An 18,646-nucleotide genomic window follows, 5' to 3' on the forward strand; every position below is an offset into this window, starting at 1 on the left:
AGAAAGAGACAAAATTGAACTTAAAAAAAACTGTTAATTAATAAAATATTATTGTTTCTTTATACATAAAATTTATTGCAAATCAATTGTCTCCTAGAACCCTAAATAAAATTTATATTTTATTTTGGGGTTTAATAAGTTGGATCCGAGTTGAAGAATTGGTCAGAATCCATTCAACGTTGTAAAAAGATTGAATATTTATTGATCAAATTCTTCACTCAATAGTCAAATAGATCGTTTGATGAAATTAATTAACCAGACGAGAGTAAAGATAGATTGAGTGTCTTTGGGGTCTATCTCATACCTTCTAAATAGTATTTATCTCCAAAAAGTTTGGAGATACACAAAATTTGATGAAGTTTAACTTAATATAATGAGATTGACCTCAATTAGTATAATTAAAATTGTTCCTTGATATAAGATGTCACAATAAAGATGTCACATTTCATTTAATTATGAGAACTATCTCTGTGGATGGAGCTGATCCATCTTGTGGATATAACAATGATGTGTTGCTTCTATATATGTGCTTGTTTTCCATCTTTAATATTATTATCTTGTAAAAATTAAGATAGTTTGGACATATGAAGAGAAAATGTGTAGATGACGTATCGATAAGGATGTGAAACAGGTTGGCTATAGAGGGTGCAAGGAAATACAGAGATAGACAAAAGAAGTATTGGAGAGAGATGATAAAACAGAATTTAATGCAACTTCAAATTACCGAGGACATGACTTTATATAAAAAACTATGGAGGATACATATTAGGATATCAGGTTAATAGGTGGTGTATGGATATCTTGCTTACAATGGTTGGTGTTTATCATTATATATATACCATTGTTTATTCTTGTTTTAAATAATCTATCCCAGTAAATTGTTCATTGATTTATCGTATTACAATGTTGTTGTCTCTGCACCCTGCCGATAGATTTTGTATCGTTTTCATGTTACTTACTATTTTTTTATTTTTACTTGAGCCAAGAGTCTTTCAGAAATAATCTTTTACCTTTACGAGATAATGGCAAAATGTACGTATATTCAATTCTTGTGATATTCCATTTTTGATATTTCACTAATTACTAAACGATTTTTATAATATGACAATTCGGTTCACTATTCGGATTCAAGAAAATCAAAAGTTATTGTAAGTCGTAATTTTACTCAATAATTATATCGAAAATTATTTTCACAGCTCAAATTCGTGATTAATCCGAGTCCACAAGACCTGATTGACAACCTTTGTATTGCCATTTGCCACTCTGTAGCCATTTTTCTCTTAGGATTCAAATTCTCCCAGTAAAAAGGATCTAAAAAAGTTGATGTTTTTCTGAATAAATCAGCAAAATTTAAGGATGGAAAATGGGTTTACTGCAGAAGATCTGTCGAAGATTGGAGGTATTGCTACCGTATCACTGCTTCATTCCTTCATCCCAACTCATTGGTTGCCATTTTCCATTGTGGGTCGTGCTCAAAAATGGACTCTTTCAAGAACCCTTTTCGTCAGTTAGTACTCTCCTCCTCTCTTTTAATTGTATAATGTTTGTTTGGAGTACAGATCTTTGCAGAAAATGAGCTGAAAATTCGTAATGGGTGTTTGATTATGTGATTGAAATTGAGTTTTTTGTTGATGGACGTGATTTATTTACCAATTAGCATGCCCCCTTTGATTAATCTGCTAGTAAGGAAGAAGAAATTGGGAAATTTTGAGAAATGGGTGAATTTCGATTATGTGGTAGGAATTGAGTGTTGTGTTGTGAGCTGAGGGTCTATTGGAAACGCCTTGTTAGGGGTAACGTTGCGCACACACAATCCTCTTTAGACCCTCTTGTGGGATTACACTGGGTAAGTCGTCACCGTCGTTTTTGTAATTGAGTGTTGTGTTGTGAGCTGAGGATCTATTGGAGATAGCCTTTCTATCCTTACTAGGTTGGGGTAAGATTGCTTACACAACTCCCTCCCCAGAACTGACTTATAGGATTATGTTGGGTACATTGTTGTGGTAATTGATTATTGTGTTGCTGAGGTAATTTCAGTATGAACTTGCTCATTTCTTGATTAATCCACTGATGCTACATCCTGTAAGTAAAGGTGTCAGGAAAACTGCGTACCAAAGCTTAGCAGATAGATTCAAGTCACACTGAATGTTGTTCCTGGAGTTCGAACCTAGTTTTCTTTGGGTTGTTAATCCTATGCCTCGGCCAGTCAGTTATTCTCTTGAGATAATGAATGTAGAGTTATTGTATAGCGTAACTGAATTAGTTTGGGATTGAAGTGCAATAATTGTTTATAATGGGTTTTCATGGCTAGCATAAAGAGACAATTGCGTTTAATTATGCTGATAAATCTCGATGCTCCTCGAGGGACCTGTTGTGGGCGCTTTTCTTATGCTACAATTTACATGCTCATAGGGTCTCACTGACTGCTAAATGTAATCTTGGACACATATTTTGCTGTTAGGACACCTAAATTGATGTATGCAAGACTATGTACTTGAAAGATGTTGGAAATCTATCTCGATTTTCGTGTAAATGAAAGGTTGCTGTTCTAAGTAGAAGAATGTAAATAATGATTTAATTTTATAATAGGAAAAAATGTTGACTTCAGTGTGAAGAAAAGAGGAAAAGGGTGTTACTTTAGTTCACAAGGAGGTCCCAAAAGGAATGGTTGGGTGAGTGAGGCATAGGAGCAAAAATTTAGAGATCCTAAGTTTGGATCTGTACATAATTCTTAGTGTGAACTCATCCTTTTTAGCCTTTGTGGGAAGTTAGGATGTAACACGTGACACAATGGATTAGTCGAGGTATATACAACTATCATCATAAAAGTAGTTCATAAGGAAGAAAGCATAGATGTATCAACTTTTATTTTGATTTATTCTGTAGGTCTTAGATCATCTTGTCACTGAAATTTTTGATCTGATTTCTTTTCCCAATGTGATCCAATCTAGAACTTCTTTTGCTTCAAAGATAGCCCCTCATTCCGTTTTTGTTTGACACTCGTTCCTTTATAGTCTGTTCGAAAAAGAATGACTACTCCATGCCTACTAAAACACCACTATATTAAAACGAAACAGAGGCGCTGCATCCTAAGCTATATGTAGTTTCTGCATTAGCAATCTCCTATTTACTGCCAATACACAATCATGTAACTAGCTAAGAGTTTTCTGCCATATTTTATTTTTAACAAAGTAACCGGCATCCATTCTTGTTATTACTTTTATCTTTATATTTTATTCGTTATTGTAATGAAATGGCCCTGAACATGGAGGAATAAATAGAGAGAAATCATATAGCCAGTCCTACTAGTTTGGGATTGTTGCATAGGGGATTGATTGTTTTATCTTTCTGAAATAAATTGTGTAGCTGCTTTATCCAGTTGTCTTATGATTGTTATGTTGATTTCTGGTGAGGGAATCAGTTGGTGTCCTTGAATTTGCAGTTTGAGACATAAATGATAGACAAGATTATATGAAATAAATCATGTAGCTGCTTTCATCCGGTTGTCTTATGATTGTTATGTTGATTTCTGGTGAGGGAATCAGTTGGCGTCCTTGATATTGCAGTTTGAAAATAAATGACAAACAAGATTATAAGAAGCTTTGCTTGAAAAACACCTAGAATGGGAAAGTAGTCAAGTACTATGAGCTCCTTAACCGGGTATCGACTTGTTAAAACTGAGATTTCTAGAGATAACTTCCTGAGTCTAATTTAAACTAAATTTGCATTTCTCCTATTTCCCGAATCCTCTTTAAAGAACACAGGTGCGTTGAGAGTTGGTAAGTTGGCTGGATCATCCAAAATAACCACTGTGCCTGATGTTTAATGAAGCTTGGATACAAACGCTTTGTGGATATAAAGTGTGATCTAGTTAGGTAAAATTTAATTTACTTTTGAGTCGGGAATTGTTTTTAAAAGCCAAATATCGCCAAAGTTAGACATACAAAATCCTGTCACATCATTTGGTTAGAGAACTATGTTATTATGTTGGTTCTCTACTTTTTTCTATATGACCATAATATTATTTACCTTGTCAAATATAAAGTAGAATTTATATCCTCTTATTATAAGCTTATCTAAAATTAGTGAATTTTATAGGTTAAGTATCATTTGAGTTTCTCTGACCAACCACCTTTTTCTCCCATATTAAGAATTTTGAAGTCATTCTAGAATTTTATATGCCCGTTTCCCATTTGTTTTTGTGATTTGGCCCAGTCGATATTTTAAAATTTAAAATAATGTCTACTATGGCCATTGTTATCTTGAATATCCTTTTGGTAACTTTAATTTCCAAAATTTGTGTCTTGTAGTACCTTTCTTTTTAGTTTCCAAATATCTAAATTTCACCTTAACATTTAATTATTGATGGTTTAATTCAACCTTGAAGTTATTACATTAGAACCTCATTATCGAATTAGATCATTCATTTTCACACTAAAACAACTACTAAAAAGCAATTTAAATTCAGTTGAGATTCATTGAATTAAGTAATAATAACTGTTTTTTATCACTGCTGGATGCAGCTGCATTTGGAGCAGTATTGCACGTGTTATCCACCTCACTTCTTGGCATAACGGCAATAACGATATCAAACACAATTGCTGGGGAGGAAACAGTGCACAAACTGGCTTCCTTACTGCTTGTAGTTCTTGGTGGTAGCTATGTCATCTTACATCTCTTTGGAAAGGGTGGTCATAGCCATTCACACAATCAACCAATGGAGAAGATGGCTGTGGCAGGGCTTATACTTGTCCCTGCTTTGTCTCCTTGCGCAACCACTCTCCCTGTATTTCTTGCTGTTGGAAATTCGTCTTCCATGATGGTGCTTGCCATCATAGTTTTACTTTTCAGGTATTAGTTTGATTTTAAATTTTCATTGTACACTACTTAATTGTACTCCAAACCTTTCTGTTCTCGGACTTTTCGTTTTCTAGACATATATTAATCTTGATATATTGCAATAATACTTGGTCTTGTTTGAAAAAGAAAGAGAAGGAATCAGGGGTTGGGGTTTAGCTGATGTAACCAATACTTGGTATTGTTCAAATCCAGTTGCATTTTTCTGTTAACCGTTTGACTCAACATTATTTGGGCTCCATAGAATTATCTAATTGCATTTCGTTAGATGTATTTTGAGGTTTCATTGACTGTTGGAAATGACTTTATTAGACTTGCATTACTACTTTCTAGACTGCCCCAGGGCTTTGGATCAGTATTAAGGATGCCAACACATGATGTGAAGATTAGGTGCATCTCACGAGTTCAAACCGTGTCAAAGATGAAACTTTGGTATTTAAGTTGGGAAGAGGGTAGAGATACATTCTCATATCCCTAGGAGTTTCAAACTTGTGCACCAACTGGACTTGGGCCAGAAGCCTACGGGGGGTTTCTCTGGTCTGATATCAGAAAATTTATAGCCTTTTAAGACAGACTGCTTCAATCTTTTTGGTGATCAGAATAGATGTAACTTTTCCCCTCTCACGATTCATAACATATAGAGTCTTAGGATTCGGAGAATTTTGTTTCTTTATTGGCACACTAGTATCATTTACTTCTTTTATGTATCTGAACTTTCCAATGTGTAACATAAGTTTATACTTCATTTGCAGCACGATTACTGTTATGACCTCATTGGTGGCTCTATCATTTTATGGTGCAAGTCAACTCAAGTTTCAATGGGTGGAACGCTACGATAAGCTCCTCGTTGGTTCTGTGCTGTGTTTGGTGGGCATTTTGACCCTTATTTTTCACGATCACGATGATGTAGGTTCCTCAGGAGTCCACGTGCACAGAAAACTAAGTTTGCTGTAGGAGTTACTCTTCAGCCAGTGAATCTGTTAATGCGAAGAGATACACAAACTTCCCCATATTCCAGACGCAGGGGTCGACTTTTCTGTATGAGGTCTGAGGATTCACCATTTTCCAGTTGAGTAGTCTCGTCTTGGAACCAGCTCATGATGCTTTGGCATGGTTAAAGCCAGCATGGGATTTAGGGCAGTTCATTTTTGTTTAGATTTGTGTTAAAACTTTCAATATAGCAACTACAAGAGGATATGTATTTTAAAGGATTTTCTTTTGAACCCTTTTCTTTGTAAATGTTAAGTGTACAATACTCGTTGGGGGAATAAACCGTTCTCTTCTTATATAGTCTTTGACAATCCTCAGCTTTATAGAGGTAACTTTTGCGATTGTGTTAGTTTTAGGGTTCGTCTTCTTTACTGTAAAGACGAAGAATATACATTAGATTGATAAGTTCCTACTTGTGTTTTCAGTATTGAATTTGGAAATTGAAGGAGATGAACATCAGTGACAAAAGCTAGTAGCAGAATATAGTTATAGAAAGGGAAAAATGACAAGTATACCGTTTGAACTATCAAAAATGATATACAGATACCTTCTATCGTACTTTTGGAACATCGGTGCCCCTGTCGTCCAAAAACTAGAGTATATATACCCTTTATACTAACAGGCATACACATGTCATAATCTTATTCACCGACCCGACATCAGATCGATGGATAAGATTATGTAACGTGTCCCTATTTAGTATTTTGTTAAAGTGAAGGGCATATATGCTCTAATTTTTTAACAGCAGGGACACCAATGTCCCAAAAGTATGACGGAGAATATCTACATATCATTTACAATAGTTCGGAGTATATGTATCATTTTTTCCTTAAAGAAATAATGCTAATTAGTGAATGAGTTTAATAGAGGTATAATAAATACACTTAAACTCGACCTCGACTAGTAAGTAAGAACGTCTAGACACTTCACTTTGATCTCAACTGGCAACTAGATACTCCAACTCATCCCTGTCTCGTAGGACACTTGATGCTAATATAACTAAGTAGAAACAAGTTAAGATATTTAGACGTGCATATTCAAAGTAAGGACATTTACTTTCTAGTTAAAGGCCAAATTTGAGCGCCTATTTAATATTACATGCATTTTTACAATAGATAGTTAACCAAATTATGTTGTGCAAATAAATCCCTAGAATTTCCAAGTGAAGTCTCATAAAGATCTCCATAGGTTGTCGTCGTGGGATGAATAACATCATTTCACGTAATTCTCGTATAAAAAGCTTTATGAATGAATTCAGATTAATCAAAACACTAAATACTCAAACTAGAGAAAAAATAAAACCAATGTTCAACTTCTCTATAAATGAATTAACTAACATTTTTCAAGTCTATAAAAATACAAGCATTTTTCTCAAAACCAAAAGAGAAAAAAGTATTACATAATTTCTACATTATGTTTTTTAGTATATAGTATTATACTAATAATAATAAAAAATCAAATTTAAAACGTTATTAAACTTTAAACCCTCTACCAAAGCCTCACACTATAATCACAGTCTTTAGATACCAATTTCGACTTAACGGTCAAAACATTCACCGTTAAATCACACTTAACTTTAACGATAACTTCCCACGTCTTAACGGCCCCAATCTTAATCTTAACCGGCGCTCTAATATTCACTCTAAACGGCACTTTCCCTTTTCTCTGTTCATTTCTTAACGTCGATTTAACGGCGTTTCCAAGTACAACGTCTGAACCCTTTAACGCCGTTTGAAAAACCGTTACATTATTCGCCGGCTGATAAAACGCCGGCAATACACCGGCGGATAGATCCACGCCGGAGTAAACCACTGTAACAGAACTTCCTTTCCGGTAGTAAATCCCTAATTTGTTGTTCGGATTTTCAGATCTGACAGAAATGTCAAACTCCGGCGAGATCTTAGACGACGCCGTGACGTTGAAATTCTTAATCGCGATGCTGGAAATGGTGTATTTTGGTGCTTCAGGGCGGTAAACAAGGAAGAGAACTCCGGCGGTGATTCCGATTGATATAATGAGAAAAAGTAGAACAGAGAAAGTGAAGCAGAGACAACGACAGCAGAAGCTCCGGCGAGGTTTCCGCTTAGTAAGCGACTCATACCGGCGAGAATTCTCCGGTGGAGGATACTTGTAAATTTGATCCTTCGGAACTTGAACTACGTAAGTCCCCGCCGGAGGTTGTATAGGTTTCGCCGGAGATGGAAATGATGGTTTTTTCGGTGAAACTACTTCGCCGGAATTGTTTGAAGACGGTGGATTACTTGATGATGATGGTAAATCCATAGGATATACTCGATCCGCCATCGTACTACAAAATCAAATCAAAAATTTCGATATTCAAAATCAATATCTCCAAATAAATAATGAAAATTTTTATTTATAACTACAAAAAATTTCAATATTCAAACTCGATATCGAATTTTATTTGTAAGTGTGAGGTTGACATGAAAAAAACGTGAATAGCTCTAATACAGCAAAATGAAAATGGAGTTGTGAGAGTTATGTGAATATATATATATATTTTTTCGCAATGTAATAAAAGAAAAAAAAAACCGCGTTAGATGTAACGCGCAATATTAACGGGTATTTTAATTTAATAATAATTAATTTCATTTATTATATATATATTTATTTATTTATGGAGGTTAGGTATTTTTTTTAATATTTTTTTTTTGTTGGTACAGTTCATTATTAGTTGTAAAGCATATTAACACAAGTAATTAATTATAAAAGTAACTGTAAATACAGACATTCGAAATAATATAAAACGCATAAAAAATATAGTGATTAAAGAAATGCCTTGTTAGATGTAAAAATGCGAAAGATATCACGTAAATTGAGATGAAAGAATTGTTAAATTTTTGTTAATGTATTTGTATGAAAGTGTTATTGTATAAAAAAAATTATTAGTGATAATTGATTAATGAAAAATAATTTCATTGACGGTAAATATATTCTTTTTGAGACAATTAACACTCTTTATTTATATCACTAAAGTCTATAGTCAGATTGAATTCAATGACAATTAACTGAATTCGATAAAGATTTTAGCTTGTTTTTTATTAATGTGAATATTTATTGTCCCGTAATTTTTCTCGAATGTCGTCGTGCCATAGGTATTATTAATTAATTATGAAGCATTTATTATGATATTGAATAAGACCAAATCTACATTATATTATTATTAATAACGATCAGGCACGTTCTAACCCTATTTGTATATTTTATTGGAGTCATTATTATTTAGGTTAGGGGTAATGCTAAATAATTTTAAAAAAATTGTGAAATTTGGATAAAAATTTAGAAATTCTATAATATTTTTTTTTATTTTAAAATAAATTGATATTATTTTTTAATTTTTTAGTTAAAATGTTTCAAAATTTAAAAAGTAAAAATATTCAAAAAGTTTTAAAAAAAAACACATCATAAAATATGTTATTTTATCATTCTGGACAAAAGAATTTCTAACAATAGACAAATTCTCTAGTTGCTAGTATAATTATTTATTTTAATCATTTAGTTTGTGTAAAAGTAGTTTGATGTTTAATTAGTAATTGGATTTAAAATGTCATTAGCTAAGCTAGCTAGTGACTTCCTACTAATTAATCTAATTGTCATTATCTTATGACCTCATAGAGATGACTAAATTACCCTTTAATTTTAAGTCAATTGCTATATATATTGAGACTAAAAATTTAGACTATTTCTCACTTTGTATGTAGAATTTATCAAACCTTTGGGGAAATTAATATTGGTGAGGAAGGAGTAAAGTAGAATGAGTAAAAGATTAATGAATAATTCAAACAAGAAATACAAGAAATAACTAATTTAACAAGAAAAGATTATTTAGCGGATTTATTTTGCCCAAAATTTGAAAAACATCTCCAGCGTACTTCGATCATAATTTAGGGGATAGCTAACAATCTAGTGGAGAATTTCAAGAAAAATGGAGTTAATTAGTTGGCCATACAATTTTTCTCTTTTTACCTTTTTTTTTTAGATTTATACTACTAGACAGTGCGATCTAGTCGTGTTTTATTAAAATAAAAATGAAACTAATGGATAAGTTCAAAATAAGGGAGGTTAGGCCTTATCTTATCAAATTCTAATGAAGTATCAAACCTCTATTAATTAACAAACATGAATAATATAAGAACCTAGGTTTTTTATAATCACTACAGGTTTACGATATACTCTATATAATACTTCAAATAGGGATATATAAATAATGTAAAATTATAAAAGCCAAAAGGAAGTTAAGTTTTCAACTCTTTTATACCTAGGGATTTATACCAATATAATCTAATAAATACATATGTATTCTTACATTCTATGTTATTGTTAAACCATAGTTAAGTAATACATATTATTACCTCAATTTATCACTTAGAAATGATAAATTATTATGATTACGTGTAAACATAATCGCTAAATTTTATCATTGGCTCCATACTCTATATTAAGATATTGGCGTTATGCGATTAGAGACAGATCTAAGATGATTACTATAGATATAAATTCAATAATTTCTGTCAGATTATGCATATGTATTAAGAAATTCATTAAAGTAATTGATATTTAATTATAAGTTTTATAACTATCGTATATTACTTAAAATTGATGTAGAAAATCATCAACTTTAAATGTTGAATGTGAATCGAATGCATCCCTAATTTCTCCAAATACCCTGAGGGCCTAAACAAGTGTCATTTGCAAATGTTTAATGAAGAGTAGAACTAAAAGAGTAATTTTGCACTTTTATTATTGTAAACATTAACTAATGAATCAAAGTAATATTTTCTCAAAGAATGATCCTATTTTTTTTTTTAGTCTGTTTAAAAAAGAATGACTTCTTTATTTATTTGACAACACTTTAACTTTAACTTTCCATGTGGCATATTTAAGACCACAAAATTAAAGGGCATTTTGGTATATTTGACATAACTTTAATGTATAACCACATGATTAAAAAATCTTCTTTTTTTTCTTAAACTCCGTTCCAAGTCAAACTAGGACATTCTTTGTTCGTAAGAGAGAGAGTAAAATATATTACTACTATTTGGAGAAAATGTTCTTACCTAGTTACCTACACCCTACTCCTTTTGTAGTGTTCCAATTGGTTAATGCAAAAGTGGAGGAAAAAAAAGAAAAACAAGGAAAACTATACAAGTATTTCTTAGATTATAATTGAAATTTTAGAGACACATCTTATTAAACTAAGTTCTTATGACTCTCCTGAACTTAATTTTTTTGTAATTTTATATATTTTTTATCTTACACTATACACTCTGTGACTTCACACAATTGAGATGCGTAAGAGATATTTGGATGCCACGTAAGTCAAAATGTGGGCGAAATTACAAAAAGAAAATCGAGAAGACAATAGAACCTTAGTTTAGTTAAGATGTGTCTCTGAAATTTCGTTCATAGCCTAAAGGAATACTTGTGCATTTTTCAAAAAAAAAAGAAGAACAAATCCATGCACAGTTGCATCCTCATAATGAAAGAAAGAAAGGATAAAATTTTAAGATATAAACTTGAAGAAGAACAGGAAAACAAATAGTATGAACATCGATTAGTTTGATCCCCGTACTCTAAATCAAGTCACATAAAATTAAACATATATAGGTATATAAAAGAGTATGAACATTGATTAATTCGATTCTCGTACTCTAAATTAAGTCACATAAATTGAAATGTATATAGAAATATAAAAAAGTATGAACGTTAATTAGTTTGACCCTCGTACTCTGAATCAAACCACATAAAATTAAAACATATATAAGAATATAAAAGAAATATGTACATTGATTAGTTTGACCCTTTTACTCTGAATTAAACCACGTAAATTGAAACATAAGAATATAATTGGCAGAAGAAATCAATTCCCTCAGACACAAGAATTGCAAGTATGGATGAGAAAAGCACACACCACAATCCTCTCTTTTTTGTTATTTCTTCTTTAATCTTATTGGCACACTATAGAAAAGATATGTGATATATCTTATTGACTAAGCCTTCTTAAGAAGGAAAATATATTTGCACAAATAAGGGTAGTTAGGAATGAGTTGAATTTGCTTATTTATTAGAGGAGAAGAGCAAAAAAAAAGAAGAAAGAAAAGTAAGGAGAGGGACAATTATTTGAATTATAATACGATAGCGAGACTGTTTCATTTTTAATTAGAATTTCGATCTGTTGAAAGTGAAACTCTCAAAATGAATCATGCAATATGCGATTTAAATTTAATTAAAACTCTAATATAATTACGAAACATTAGATGATTTTTGTTTTATTGTTTTAAAAAAAGAGAGGGACAGTTCATTAATTGTTGTCAAGATGAGTTAAAAATGAGAAAAGAAGAAGACAACATAAACATTATCTTAGTCTATTAGTCTTTGTCTTCATTGAGAAAGTAAAATAATTAAGAAGAAAAATAAGCTATTAATTAGCTTATTTTGTTGCGGACTAAAAGGAAATTAAACTATAGATGCTAAAATATCATATGCATTAACATGACTTGGCCAAATGGAGTTTGTATATTCAAGTTACACCTTGTAAATTTCAATTTTTCAAGATTCATTTCAAATATTCTTGTGTTTACATTTGGCATTGTCATGAATTTTGGCATAAATGATGCTAGATTATTATTACTATTTTCATCTCAAATTATTTATCGAAGATTTTCTTGTACATATCTCTTAACAAACATTCATTAGAAGACAATTTTGTTTATTTATAATTTATAATCGGTATTTATAATATTTATTTGTTCCTAATTTTTTTTTTCATTTCTTCTTTTTATAGTTGTCCCTAATTACTTTATTCATTTTGACAAATTAAGAAAGGACAATTTTTTTTTACCTATTATCCCCTCAATCAATTACTTTGAAAAAAGTTTGAACTTCTTGAAATCTTAAGTTTTTAATTCATCCACTTCATAATTAACAAGGATAAAATGGTAAATTCAGTATGTTATTAGTTTTTTTCTTAATAGGTGTGTCAATTTAAAAGTAGACAAGTAATTAGGTACAGGAGGATTATACTATAAATCGTAAAGGAATATTTTTTTTACTTGATTTTATTTTACATTATGCTCTTCTATTTTCAATGTGCACAAATAGATATTTACACTAATATAAAATTAAACAAATAAACACACACATTCTATCACTTATATCACATCTTATATGATAACTCATATCTTATGTATAACACATATCATATTACGTAGAACTCACGTGTCTATTTATTGACTCGGTGGGATTTTCCTATTTCTACAAGAGCATAACCGCGTAGGTAACTAACGGCGGCCCTTAGATTTGTTGGCTAAGTATCAAAGAGCACGTTTGTCAAAGTTCTAGCTGGCAAATGCTCACACCTTGGACTTGGCCACTTCATACATATGGAATTAAATTAATCAAATCACAAAATACTTATTGTAATTATTAAAATTATTATTTATTTTAAAAGATTAAGATAAAAGTTGTTTTTTTTTCTTTTTATTTTATGAGTTGAGGGTTAAAAATATCACACAATTTTTTAATTTATGAGTTGAGGGTTAAAAAAGGGAAAACTTTCACATATAGTCACTTAAAAATAGTATAATTATTCTCCATAGCTATAGTTTGATAATTACAATTTGAAGCTACATGTTATATGGAGGAGAGACGCGAGCGATACTGGGAGAGAGATGAAAGAGGTGAGAGAGAGGGGAAAAGAGTGGGAGAAAGGTGAATCGTATATGTATATTATACATATGTATTTGTATATATGGAAAGAGAGATTGGGAGAGGGAGGAGAGGGGCGAGCGAGACTGGGAGAGGGAGGAGAGAGGTGAGCGAATCGGAAGAGGAAGGAGAGAGGCGAGCGAGAGAGGGCAAAGAGTGAGAGAGAGGTGAATTGTACATGTATATAATTGTATATTATACATATGCATTTGTATATATGGCAAGTGAGATTTGGAGAGGGAGGAGAGAGGCGAGTGAGTTTGAGAGACGGAGAGAGAGGCGAGAAAGAGAGGGCAGAGAGTGGGAGAGAGGTGAATTGTATATGTATATAGGTTAAATAATTGTATATTATACATATGTATTTGCATATCCTGACGAATTATACATATACAAACGTGACTAATTATACAAACTCGAAGTCAGCTCACATAATTAATGTACAATGTTAGTCGCAAGTGGTAATTATACCAAACTATAGCTATGATGAGTAATTCAATATTATAAATTTGCTTAGCTGCATAATTTTCCCTTAAAAATATATCACACGACATATTAGTTTGGCGTGTATATATGAAGTGGAGTCTTGTGTATAAAAATGTATACGAACAAACTTAAAAGAAAAATTATACAAAGTGATGATTAAACTAACATTGTTGGATGGAATACAATGTTAGCCATTTAATTAAGTACTCCTATATTCAAAATATACATGGTGGGAAAACAAAGATGCTGAGATGGTAGTGTATGTTTACTAGTAGAGATGAGATTAGGAATGACGTAATTCAAGAAAAGGTAGGAGTAGCCTTTTTGACGGACAAAATGAGAGGCAAAATTACAATGGTTTAATTTGGACATGAGCTACGAAAATGTCTAGATACCCTAGTGAGGAGGTGCGAGATTGGATATAGTAGACATAACGAGAGATACGGTAAAGGTAGGATGAAAAATCATTGGAGAGAAGTGATTAAATAGGACATGCGATCTTCAAGAATTCGACCTTAGATAGGAAGGTATGAAAATTGCGTATGAAGGTAGAAAGAAAGTTGCTAGTGGAGTGTTGTCTTGCTTTCGAGGGTTCAAATTTGTTGGTGTTTGTCATTGTACTAACCCCAATTCATGTTAGTTCTAGTTTTTGACATTCATCTTCACCTGTTTATTATGTTTTGATACAGCATTATTATGTTTTTATTTGAAATTCTTTTTTCTCGTAGGCATTACATTGCTTTACCTATTAATCATCATGTTTTGTCTCTATTTTCTTTTTTTTTATACTTGAAAATATTGCACTTTAGCCAAGGGTCTGCAAAAACAACTTCTCTATCTTCATAAGATAGTGATAAGGTCTTTGTACTCACTATCCACTTGTAAAATTACTCAGTATATAATATTGTAGACTTAAATAATTTAACAATTTCAGTTATGAAAGATATTAATAAATTTTTTTTTTGAAATCTAGAATATTAATCGAAAGGTGAAACATACACTTGTCCAACTAACTATTGACCAAAATGTAATTTTTTTTAAAAAAACAAATGAGTTTATATTTTTTGATGATTCTAATATAATCATACTTAATATTAAGTCAAACAAGGGTCCATAGCTCAGTGGTAGAGCATTTGACTGCAGATCAAGAGGTCACCGGTTTGAACCCGGTTGGGCCCTTTTCTTTTTTTTTTTTGATTTTCTACAAATCCACATAAAATATTTCTTTGTATAGACATTTTTCTTTTACTTTTATGAAAATTTAAAATGAAGAAAACCAATAATTATACAAAAAAAGTAAATATTATAAAAACATTTGTCATTTGAAAGTCAAAATATAGGAAAATGAACACAAATTATCTAATAAGGTATCAACTATTATCAGTAATTTTCTTGAATTTTAAATATGTTAAGTTATTCGTAATTTTAGTTAATTAAAATATTTTATTATGTAGAATTTCTTTCTAGTTAAAATAACTAGAAAGAAAGAAATTCAAGATTTATAACTATTATTTGAAAATAAGCTATGTTTCAAGGAGAATTATGGTATAGTTCAATTGATTACTTTCATCTATTATGTTGGTTTCACATACAAATATTTGAATTTCATGAGAAGTTCATTGAATGATACACATTTACCTACAAGATTTTTTTTTTGACAAAAGAATTGAGCATGTATGAATAACTTAGTGGAGCATTTTCCGATTAAATTGTATCTACATGTTTAATTATTTTATATATATATATTATTCAATACTGTAGAAAGAGTTTATATTATTATTCCACAAACGATGTGAGACTCTAACAGTAATGTTATACGATCGCTTAAAATGATATTGTAGTCATCATAAATTGATTACTACATCCAGAAAATTCTAGAATACTATGTAGTGCTTAGTCTAGTAGTCGCTTCTTTCCGGATCTACAAGTGATATTGTAGTCATCGTAAATTGATTACTATCTCCCAAATCGCCTCTTCCATACTTCTTGGATATGTTGGTTCTTTTAGTGTTAGAGAAATATTTTAAAGTGTTATGTGCTATTGCTAACAATTAGTATATTCACAATTGTTTCAGGCCAGTGTATCTAAAATGAATTACACTTAATTTTGATCTCATGTGTTTAGAGATACATGTATTTGGACATATTTGGATGCACTAAATCGGGTAAAATCGTAATATTACAAACTAGAGCGCATTAAAGTAATTATCTCCTAAACTAGTAGGATTTTTATAAGTTTCCAATGAAAAATTCAATTAAAAAGGTTGAGCGATTATGTAGATAAAATATTCATAATTGAGAGACTTTGTGATTATCAAAAGAAAGTTGAGTAAATATTTAAGAAAAAAAACTTAATTGAAAATTTTCCAATGATGTTCTAGAATTTTTTTTTTTGTTGATCTGGAAAGAACCAAACACCGATTAAGTAGAACAGCGTATTCAAGAATTTTTTTTTGGATATAATAATCAATTTACGATGACTATAATATCACTTTAAGAATTGTATAACATTATTGTTGGAGTCCCACATCGTTTATGAAATAAAAATATAGACTCTTTATATAGAGTTGAATAATATATAAAAAAATGGTTGAGCATGTAGATACAATTTAGTCTGAAAATGATCCACTAAACTGTTTCTACATTCTCAATACTTTTTGCCAAAAAAATGAAATAAAAAATCGGCATCTACGAATAAATTCTTTATTACTTATTTGGTATATAGTAATAACATATATAAAAACATATGAATAACCATATATGTGTTTGTTTGTTCTTCGTATTCTTTCTTTAATATTCTTTTTTGGTACTCATTTTTACCTTATTAAATCTATTTTGGGAATTCTTATTTAGCCTCTTCTGCTTTAAATGGTTGAAAAATATTGTATAATAAAAAAAAATATTTAGTTATTTATAGAGTGAATTAATTTAAATGCACAAGTGCTCCCCTAGACTATGACCGAGATTCTAGAGACGCACCTTAGCTAAACTAAGTTCCTATTATCCCCTAAACTTTTTTTTATATAAGTAGGAGCTTCTTGTATGCAGTTTCTAGATAGCCCAGGAATAAGCCCTAAACTCGATGTTATGGCCTTCATGCTTTCAATCCAAAGGTCATCATTCTACCACCTCTAGGTTGAGTGATTTCTTAGGCGAAATATTCATAGTTGAGTGACTCTGAGTTAATAAAAGAAACTAAAGTAACTTCCTGAAGAAAAAAGAATGTTAGGTGAGTAACCATGAGATATTATCTCAAACAACTAATAGGAGTTTTTTGTGTATGGAGAACAACTGTTGTTTATGTCTGAAGATTTTCCTATCATGCTCTAGAATTTCTTATAGAATTAGAAAGATTGCAAGCATCGACTAAGGAGGATAGTGTATTCGAGAATATCTTAGAACATAGTAATCAATTTGTGAAGATTGGAGTATCAGTTCAAAGAACATTATTATTGGAGTCCCACATCGATTGTGGAGTAAAAATATAAACTTTTTATATAGTTTTGAATAATATACAAATATAGTTGAACATGTTATTGCAATTTAGTCGAAAAAATATTTTTCTAAATTGCAATTACTATGTTCAACCATTTTTCTTTCCTTTAGTAATATTTTTCCGACTCATTTTACCTTAGCAAATCTGACTTTTGTATTTACTATATTTAGCCTCTTATGCTTTAAATGGTTGAAAAGTACCAACCATATAGTAAATAAAAATGGCATGTCAATAAATTTCAATGGAAAAAAGAAAATCAAATATATATTTTCAAATAAGTATGTATCTTATCAATCCTTACGAGTTTTCTATCATAGCATATATTAAGAAATATACATTTAGATAGATGTATTTAATTCTGCTACAAGATACACTAATTTAGAGGAGAAAGGCGAGCGATATAATCATGTATCTGATATAGTGCAAATCACACTAAATACACACTAGATGCATGTATATGTATGTATACATAGGAGAGTGACGAGCAAGATGAGAGTAGGCAAGGGAAGAGAGTGAGATATTTGCATGTGTATCTAAAATAAATTACACTAAATTTCGATCCCCATGTATCTCGAGATACATATATTTCGGCATATTTTGGGGCGCTAAAATCTTGTAAAAATCCTAATATTGCAAACAAGAGTGAATCAAAGTAATTATTTCCTAAACTAGTGGGGTTTCTATCAGTTCCCATGAAAAATTCAATCAAATAGGTTAGGGTGACTTTGTAGATACAATATTCGTAATTGAGTGATTATCAAAAGAAAGTTGAATGACTTTTTAAAATAAAAATCTTAATTGAAAATTTTCCATTCATGCTCAAGAATATCTTTTTTTTTGTAGATCTAGAAAGAACAAACAAAGACTGAGGACAAAGTATTCGATAATTTATAGGATATAGTAATTAATTTACAAAAATTACAATATTACTTTAGGAAATCGTATAACATTATTATTGGAGTCTGACATCATTTATGGAAGAAAAATATTGACTCCTTATATAGTGTTGAATATAATAAAATATTAGCAGATATATTGGTGCAGTTTAGTCGAAAAACGTTCCTTCAGAAATGCACTATATATGTATATATA

General features: G+C 30.8%; 2 protein-coding genes and 1 non-coding gene across 3 annotated transcripts; 2 read left to right on the top strand and 1 right to left on the bottom strand.

Annotated features, from left to right (window-relative positions):
- The first annotated feature begins 1,183 nt into the window (after positions 1–1,183).
- On the top strand, positions 1,184–6,176 carry LOC107010293. Its single transcript, XM_015209562.2, has 3 exons — positions 1,184–1,507; positions 4,524–4,851; positions 5,610–6,176. Exons 1-3 carry the CDS (start codon positions 1,357–1,359, stop codon positions 5,809–5,811), a joined length of 681 nt encoding a protein of 226 aa, XP_015065048.1. The 5' UTR covers positions 1,184–1,356; the 3' UTR covers positions 5,812–6,176.
- A 973-nt stretch (positions 6,177–7,149) lies between these two features.
- On the bottom strand, positions 7,150–8,330 carry LOC107027394 (NDR1/HIN1-like protein 13). The gene has a single exon (XM_015228568.2). The coding sequence runs from the start codon at positions 8,149–8,151 to the stop codon at positions 7,336–7,338; it is 816 nt and encodes a 271-aa protein (XP_015084054.1). The 5' UTR covers positions 8,152–8,330; the 3' UTR covers positions 7,150–7,335.
- Positions 8,331–15,165: 6,835 nt separating this feature from the next.
- On the top strand, positions 15,166–15,237 carry TRNAC-GCA. Its single transcript has one exon. It is a non-coding gene; the product is annotated as a tRNA-Cys (tRNA).
- The last annotated feature ends 3,409 nt before the right edge of the window (positions 15,238–18,646 follow it).

Source organism: Solanum pennellii, chromosome 1, assembly GCF_001406875.1.
Source record: "Solanum pennellii chromosome 1, SPENNV200".
Taxonomy (NCBI): Eukaryota; Viridiplantae; Streptophyta; class Magnoliopsida; order Solanales; family Solanaceae; genus Solanum; species Solanum pennellii.